At 37.8% G+C, this 8,984-nt stretch overlaps 1 protein-coding gene across 1 annotated transcript; it reads right to left on the bottom strand.

Moving 5' to 3' along the window:
• Nucleotides 1-1,925: 1,925 nt before the first annotated feature.
• LOC127621621 (proteasome subunit alpha type-7-like) lies at nt 1,926-6,131 on the bottom strand. The gene is made up of 7 exons (XM_052095299.1): nt 5,935-6,131; nt 5,106-5,232; nt 4,610-4,734; nt 2,888-3,010; nt 2,674-2,793; nt 2,500-2,562; nt 1,926-2,321 (listed from the first exon to the last, which is right to left on the bottom strand). The coding sequence occupies exons 1-7, from the start codon at nt 6,034-6,036 to the stop codon at nt 2,226-2,228; spliced, it is 756 nt and encodes a 251-aa protein (XP_051951259.1). The 5' UTR covers nt 6,037-6,131; the 3' UTR covers nt 1,926-2,225.
• Between the last annotated feature and the right edge of the window lie 2,853 nt (nt 6,132-8,984).

Below are 8,984 nucleotides of genomic sequence, written 5' to 3'. Positions count from 1 at the left end.
TCACAGTGAGAAAATGGCATAGAGACCAAAACTGACCAATAACAGCAGGATACTGCCTTGAGGGCCCACTTCGGCTGAAAAGGCTAACTTAAGGTTTGAGACTAACCAGTCAGAACATTGAAAGCTTGAGCTGGCCAATAGAAGATATAAACAGCCAAAGGGTTTGAAGCTGAAAGAAGCAGGCCAATAGATACCCTTAAGGGCTCCTCCACAACAAGACCAAGATAACAAGGGCCAAAATCAACAGATCAGGGGTAGGATGTCTCCAAGGGACCTCACCTGACTGATCATCACTTTAATGAGTTAAACCAATGTTAACTGAAGGCTAACCAACAATGTCACACTTGACCATCAAGGGTTTACCTCTGCTCCTTAGCATTACCATGGTTCTGCGATTTCTACGTCTTTGCATTTTTTAGTTGAATGAAAGCTCTTAAAGGAATAGTTCACCCATAAATGAAAATTCTGTCATTAACTCACCATCATGTCTATTATCTGCATCATATTCCAAATCTTTTGAAGATATACAATAGGTTTTGGTAAGTTGTTTTACTTTGAAAATCTTTACTTCTACCAATGTTCTCCTTTGACCGGAAGCTGTATCTTGCTTCTGAATAAAAAAAAAGTCATTCTGATATATCATGGAAGTTATATCTCTGTATTTACAAGATGCAAACTCACAAGTGTGAGTTAATCTCGCAATTGCAACTTTATGTCTCACAATTGCAACAAAACATTTTAATTGTGACTTTGTATCTCGCAATTGACTCGTAATTGTAACTTTTTGCGAAATTATATATTACTAGGATCACACAATTGAGACCTTTTTTCTTCAAATACATTTTGAGAACTGAAGTTGCCATTGCTACTTTATTTCTCCCAACTGCGCATTTATATCATGCAATTGTGACTTCATTGTAAGATATAGTCAATTCTTTTTTTATTCCATGATTGGATCAAAGCACCATACCTTTGGACTACTTTTGGGTCCTTCAAGCTTTGAAGTGAAACAATATCAAGTGTATTGACATCAGCATACAGGACATACTTTAAAATACCCCCTTTGATGTTCTGCACACAAAAAGACAAATGGGTTTGGAAACAATGAGGTTGAGTAAATGACAGAATTATCATGTTTGGGTTTCTTTTGTGCAAGCCCTGCTTCAGCCTCAGAAACTTAAATACTCTGTGCTTGCCTGAGGTAGAGGATTCCATTACCTCTGAATAATCATGAATGAGATGCTGGGCACTAAATATTGATAATATTGATATGCCTGCAGCATTCAGTCCCCACAGAGATTGTGTGTGCATGCTATTCAGGAGGAACAGAGTCTCATATGCCAATACTGGCTTACCAAATTCAGTTACTGTAGCAGAGATTGCCTTTTAAGCACAGATAAGGCATACCATGTGCATTTTTGCAACTGAAGCTGGTTTTATCCATTAAAACATCTACTGACAATGAGGTTCACAGGACAGTCTTTCCATCAAGGACGTTTGACATCGGCGTTTCACAGTCCTGCATGCTGACTTGTGCATGCTGAACTCAATGAGGAGCTACTGAAAGTGTTCCAGACTGCAGCTCTTCAGTTCAATTAATTAATTATTGATTGTATCATCAGCTGCATGTGCTGCTAAGATCAAAGGCACAGACACAGAGTATGTGTGAGTTCTAGGTTTCCGTCCCTCTGACTGCATGTCAAATGGAGGAAGACAGCGGTAATTTACCCCATCATTATTATGCATGAGTGTGCTCATGAAAACAAAGATGTTTTAATGTGTTATCTGAGGCTTAGTCTCCATTCTCACACATGGGTACAGATACACAATTTTCCAGCTGAACCTGCCTACTCCAAAACTCCTCTTAGGCAGAACAGCTGAAATTACTCCATATCAATAAACACAAATCAGTCCATAAGTACAAACCAAAATTGTTTATTAGGATACGTCATTCAGAGCACATTTTCCCAGAATTCTCGGGTTGTAAATTGAGAGCAGCTTTACAGAAGTGTGAAAACTGACAAGGACTTACATGCTGCCTGGAATTTTCATTTTTCATGAGCTTTTTTCCAAGAATGGAACATTTAAAAAATGTCAACTTCAGCAGAAGACTGAGAGACTGTGCTCTTAACGGACGTCAGATGGGAAGGATACAGCGCGAGCCAAGTGCTTCTGCCCATATAAACAGAAATAAGAAAGGCAATTACAGATACTTGGTCATTAATTTACGAAGCTTTCTTTTGCTTTTTCTTCTCAGCCTCCTCTTCTTTCTCCTTTTCGATTTCGGCGACCAGCGTCTCGATCTCTTTGGACTCTAGAATCTGGGGGGGAAGGAGAGAGGGGTGCACCAAATCAGTCATGTGACTGATTGCTAAGCAAATGAATGACAGGCCATTGGTTTTGAACAAATGACTGTTTCACCATTAAACGGATGAAAAGAATGTTGTGTCAAGCCAACAGTAAACAAATGAATATAGAAAAGAAAAAAATAAGTATTACCTTCAGGGGCTGGTTTCTCCGAATCACAGCCAGCTCGATGTTCTTGCCCCCTGATTGCACAACCTGTGTAGCACAGATCATATACATTTGTACCAGTAAACATGTTGCATCCTGTAAGCCATGTGATATGAGAGAATGTTTTGAATACACATAACCATGGTAACAATGTTTAACCTCTAGTAAGGCTTTGATGGCCAATTTGATGGCATCGTTATCACTAGCGATGGCTTCATCGGTGTAGTTTTTCTCCAAAAACTCCCTCACTGTCTTTGCACTGCGCCCAATCGCATTTGCCTGATGACAAAGGTGAGAAGGGGTGAATACATTAATAAAATTAGTTAAAGTTGAAGAAACAGAAACTTTCAGTGGACTCCTGCTCCCCATTTACCTTCCATGCATGGTATGTTCCAGAGGGGTCAGTCTGATAAAGACGTGGAGTCCCATCATAGTCGAAACCCACAATCAGGGCAGAGATACCAAAAGGGCGACGTCCATTGCTTTGAGTGTAACGCTGTTGAATGAGCAAAGCACAATGAATGGAAACATCACTGCAGCGAGATTCCTACACGTGTCCAAAAGAGGCTTTCTGGTAAAGAAGGAATTATTGCATATTCAGCTATGTAATACAGGGGTGGACATCGTTTTTGACATGCAATTTTTACAATTTCTTAGCAATCACTGTGATGTAGTATAATTTTAAAAAATGGTAAATTAACATACTACCTTTTTCAAAGTGTTGTTTTTCCCGTAAACCGGTTAACTATAACTATACTTGACTATGAAGAAGGATTACTGTAAGAAGTGTGATTTCATTTCAAATGAGCAACTACATAAAAATTTCATACAATGTTCCTCTCTTTCTCGGTCTTATTGCTCTCATCTCCACGTTTACCCTTGGCATTTGTACTGAAGGTTGCCAACCCCTGGGGCCGGATTCACAAAACGTTATTAAGAATTTTTTTCTTAATTACCATTTTCATCTTAATTTCTAATTTAAAAAAAAAAAGTTACAAACATTTGGTATTCCCAAAAGAAAGGAAAAAAAACTAATTTAAGATCTTATCGTTTTTAAAAATCATCTTAAAATGTTGAGGTGGTTTGGGCATCTGGTAAGGATGCCCCCTGGCCGCCACCCTAGGGAGGTGTTTCAGGCACGTCCAGCTGGGAGGAGGCCTCGGGGAAGATCCAGGACTAGGTGGAGAGATTACATCTCCACACTGGCCTGGGAACACCTCGGGGTCGCCCAGTCAGAGCTGGTTAATGTGGCTCAGGATAGGGAAGTTTGGGGCCCCCTGCTGGAGCAGCTGCCCCCGCGACCCGACTTCGGATAAGCGGTTGAAGATGGATGGATGGATGGATCTTAAAATGTTAAAGTCAGGATAACCTCACGGTTGTCTTAAATCCCAAAAGGTATGATGTTTAATGAATTTATTACATTGTTTCAAATGTGAAATGTTCTATCTCCTTTCTCAATTTGAAAGTGAAATTAGGGAGATTTATGATAAAACAAATATTTAAATATTGATCTGTTTCTCACCCACACCCGTCATATCACTTCTGAAAATATACATTTAACCACTGGAGCCATAGATTACTTTTATGCTGCTTTTTGGACCTTCAAAGTTCTGGTCACCATTCACTTGCATTGTATGGACCTACAGATCTGAAATATTCCTCTAAAAATCTGCATTTGTGTTCAGCAGAAGAGAGAAAGTCAAACACATAAGGGATGGCACGAGAATCAGTAAATTATGAGAATTTTCATTGTTTGGGTGCACTATCTCTTTAACAGAGAGATACATTCATGATTGTTTTACCAGTGTTGAAGTATTTAATTTGTTTTATTAGTAAAAGCAACCTTAATGAGCAGGCTAATAAAAACAGATAATGACAAAGCCTGTCATTTTATTTTTGAGGGGGGAAAAAAATTAAGACATTGATTAGAACTTGAGAATTTTTCCAGAAATGCACTAAAAAAAACTACCGGTACTTAAGAACTTACCTTTTTTTTTTCTTCCTTAAAAACATTTTTGTAAATCCGACCCCTGGTATTAATACATTTAACACCTAATGCCAAGGTCTGTTTGTAGAAAGGAGTAAAGGATGTTACCTGTTTGAGCGTGGCGATGTACCGGGTGATGTACTCGACAGTAACTGGGTCTTCCACTGTGAGTCTGTGACTCTGGCACTCTACTCTTGCTCTGTTGATGACGATCCTGGCATCTGCAGTCAGACCTGGATAACACCGATTTATACACATTTTTAAAAAACAAGCTTAAAATCTAAAGGCATCACCTCTGAATGTTCTGCAGTACAACACTGCCCTCAGGAAGATTGTACAGTATGGTATAGTAAGAAACCAATTTGTAAAAGGAAATTAAAGGAGGGAAAAGACATTGATTAGTTTTAATTCCGGTGTAAGCTAATAATACTTTTTTCAATAACAGTGTGTAGAGTCTCACAGTAGATGACTGGGTAATACAGCTTCAAAGAATTTAACAGTTGCAGTGATATGTTTGGTAGGAAACACATGCAATTACCTTACAGCTCTTCATGTTTCCCTGATATAATGACCACAATGCAAGGTGTAGAAAAATTAGATTTACCTGCAAAGGCCATGCACACATGCTCATCTAGAGCACAGATCTTCCTGACCGTCCTCTCGTCCTGCAGCTTTGCCACCGACTTCTTCTCAACACCCAGGACAACAATGTCCTGCCCCCTGATTCCAACCTTAAATGAACAACAAAAAAGTCAAACTAGATTTAAACGTAAGTTTAAGTACTTCCAATGACATTTCAGTGATGAATATCGAACTTTTTATTCACAAAATAAAATGCTAAATTATGTGTGCGCAGCGCCATCTACCGGAACTTCGGGAAATCGCAGCAAGGCAGAGTTTTGAGGAGGCCCTATTTTACATATCACAAATAACCAACTAAAGGCCATCAATTCGTTTATTTTATTAAAGTATGGAGACTTAAGTGTTCTTCTGAAGATCTAACAGTCCTGAGGTTTGAAATGTACCAAGTTATCTTACATTAGTTGACTGGCTAGATTGCTACACACAAGTTCATTCATTACTCCGTTTAAAATAACAGTGTAATTGTGTAGGGTTTAAAGTTGGTGTTATGATCATAATTATACAGATAAACGAGATAAATCAAGTTCAATATCTATAGGATAGCCCATGCTAATGTTAGCAACAACATGCAAGTCACGCTTAACAGCAAGCTTCCCATTAATACAAACTGCTACCAATAAAGTCAACTTCTCAATTGTTCCCAAACAATCACAGTCAATTACAGCACTGCTTAATGTATCCATCAGTTGTTCGCCACAAATCTCCGTTAATGAGTTATATGTATGTTCATGGTGTAGCAGTTAGCAAGCATGGTAACGCTGCTGGTCATGTTTTCATGTAAATAAACTCACAGCTGTGGAGCCCTTCTTCACGGCTTCCTGGGCATATTCCACCTGGAACAGGTGCCCATCGGGAGAAAACACTGTTATAGCTCTGTCATATCTAGCTGCCATTTCTGCACACTAGATTAAAAAAGATGTACGAATTGGCGTATTTGGTTTCAAGAGGCTGCAGTCTCGTACAACTGTAGGTTTCGAAATTAAATGCGCACGCGCACGAGCGGCTCGCATTGACAGTGGGACTTGTAGGCAAGAACTGTAGTCCAAAATGGACGGAAATCGTGCGTCATTCTTTAAAGGGACAGTTCAGAATCAGTATGAGCTTTATTGCCAAGCATGCTTACACATTCAAGGAATTTGTCTTGGTTACCGGAGCTTCCAGTGCACAACAACAGCAACAAGACATAGATTATAATACAAAATAATAAAATAATATCTATATGCACACACACACACACACACACACATATATACATACACACAAAGATACACATAGGTAGAGCAAATCTAAATACAAATCAGTTAAATCTGCTATATACAGTGCAATGTAATGTAATGGCAGAAGAGTTTGAATGTGTTGGATAAATATAAAAACACTAAGCTGTGTATTGCACATAATAATTGCTCAATGGGGCAGTTTTAACTGTTTATGAGATCTTGTAAAATAGTATTTATAAAATCTACTTAATTTATAAATGCATTATTATCATTATCCCACTGTATGAAGTTCCTTATTTTAATTTTAATTTTAACAGTAGCGTAATATCAGGAATCATGACGTGTTTTGTGATAAATATTGTATCACAAATTGCTTACCAATAACCTTCCACATAAATACAGCACATAGGATTGGCTACTCCAATTTAGTAGCAATGAGCTTGTTTAAATGTGCCAGCTTATAAAACTTGATTGCAGAATATTGAATAGATTACTTCAGTGCAGAATGTATAGAAATGCATGTATAGATATGAATATAAAGCATGCTATAAAACAACAGGCAATTTTTTTTAACAGGCAACTTGAGTGCCTATTCATATTTTAAACAATCTTGTTATAAATGAAAGAACCTAAAATCGGATTGAGACATTATGTTCAGTCAATTCCACTCTAGAGCTATTCAGCCACATGACTGTAATTTAACTGATATGTCATAGAAGCCTTCATCAGTTTTGAACAAATGGGAGACAGCATGGTGTTTTTGACAAGTACCTCTACTAGTACCTTCCAACACTTTCATGCCTGAACTTCAAAGGCCAATTTGGTGCCACCAAACCTCTCATCAATGCTTCATCAAGAGCACGTAAACCTGCAGAGTGCAGACCACAAGTCTCCCGTACCTTATTAAAAATGTCCTTTTAATTAAATTCAACAAATAAGAATACATTAAACTAAATATGATGCAACTGGGAATACTATGGTTTGTGTTCCGAGACCGTGAAGCAGTGTTCAAAGAGACAAAAATGCCCACCCACTGGTATTCCTTAGCTGTGTATTCCCTTAAACCAAGCTAATGAGGACCTTCTGTAGTGTTCGCTAATGCTCACAACCTCAACTTTTCTTACAGGTGTCACCTGTGTGGTGCATGAGGTCTCTGAGCAAGTGTGACCCAGCTAACAACTTCACAACTGTTCTGAGGTAAACCAGGTGGTAGCGGCTATAAGGAAAATTGCATTGGTGTGTGTCTGTGAAAAAAAAATGTCTGGGTACTTAGGGAGAAGGGAGCTTCCACTTGAGTTTCAATCTGCTATGATATTTGAATGTGAGTATTTGCTTAAACATATAGTTCACCCTCATGCCATCCCAGATGTGTATGACTTTATTTCTTCTGCAGAAAACAAACAAAGATGTATCAATATTTAAATCCTTTTTTAATATAAATCTCCACTTTCACTCTAACTTTCACATTCTGAAAGTTAAAGTGGAGAATAATAAAAAAAAAAATAAAGGACTAAAATATTTATCTGTTTCTCACCCAAAGTGATTGCATCGCTTCTAAAGACATTCATTTAACCACTGTGGTCATATTAATTACTTGTATGTGCCCTTTATGTGATTTTTGGAGCTTGAAATGTCTGGTCACCATTCACTAGCATTGAAAGGACGTAAAGTGCTGAGATCTTCATCTAAAAATCGTTGCTTTTTCCAGATGTGAAAGAAAGAAATTCATTCACATCTGGAATGACATGAATGAGAATTCTCATTTTTGGGTGAACTATCCCTTTAATTAAATATTGATAAAAAAAATAGTGAAGGCTTACTCAAAACATTTCTAAAATCATCTGCATCACCTCTGAAAGATTTTACAGTAACATTGTGATCAGTTTTAAAGTATTTATAGTATTTTACCCCTGATTTCTCTCTGAGTAAAGCAAGTCTGACTTTTTTCCTTATATTATCAGATTGTGGTGACTGTAAGGTTTAGTGTGGTAGAACGCATATTTGTAGTCATGAACGTCTGAGGCTCTGAACAGTTTGAGAGGTTCAATTATAAAGAAAAATGTCCTCTTCCGCAGATAAAAAGTACCTTTCTTACCACATGACCAAATTACAACTGTATGACTTTGAACTCCTCAGTTACAGAAACACTGATGTGAAGTCTTCATTTGGTTACTGATCCACTCTAGATCAGGCAGTTTGTTCACCGGCTGAGCTGGGATCATCAGCATAGCAATCAGCTCCATCCCTGCCTCTGTAATTAGCTGATTAATAACATTTAACCTTCAAAGTTCATTAATAGCACTCAATAATTAATCTTGATGTCCTGATTTAAAAAATGCAGCCAACATTGCTTTTTTTATACATTTCTTTGAGATTGTGGTGGTAGATTGTGACATTGTTCATAAAGGTAATTGGCCCATGAGACTGCATTCACTGCAGATAACGTGTGAATAACAATTTTTGCCCCTCACCTCTGTTGGAATATGTTTGGAAATCTCATGAGGAAACTGTTTTCAAGTGTTACTAATACCCTATCTTTGATGCTGCATAGTTTTCTGGAAAAAATATTAGATTTTTAGACTTAAAATTGAGGCTCTATATTCCTATTGCTCTCTCTCTCTCAG

Source organism: Xyrauchen texanus, chromosome 28, assembly GCF_025860055.1.
Source record: "Xyrauchen texanus isolate HMW12.3.18 chromosome 28, RBS_HiC_50CHRs, whole genome shotgun sequence".
Classification (NCBI taxonomy): Eukaryota; Metazoa; Chordata; class Actinopteri; order Cypriniformes; family Catostomidae; genus Xyrauchen; species Xyrauchen texanus.
The sequence above is the reverse complement of the archived record's forward strand: the minus strand, read 5'-3'. Positions and strand labels throughout refer to the sequence as shown.

Bases quoted from the DNA above. Each gene is read 5' to 3' on its own strand.
- LOC127621621 (XM_052095299.1), bottom strand. From the start codon at position 6,036: ATGGCAGCTAGATATGACAGAGCTATAACAGTGTTTTCTCCCGATGGG. The intron at 4,735-5,105 runs GTAAATCTAATT...GGTGTTATCCAG, and splicing joins TGTGTGCATGGCCTTTGCAG to GTCTGACTGCAGATGCCAGG. The intron at 2,794-2,887 runs GTAAATGGGGAG...CTTTGTCATCAG, and splicing joins GAACATACCATGCATGGAAG to GCAAATGCGATTGGGCGCAG.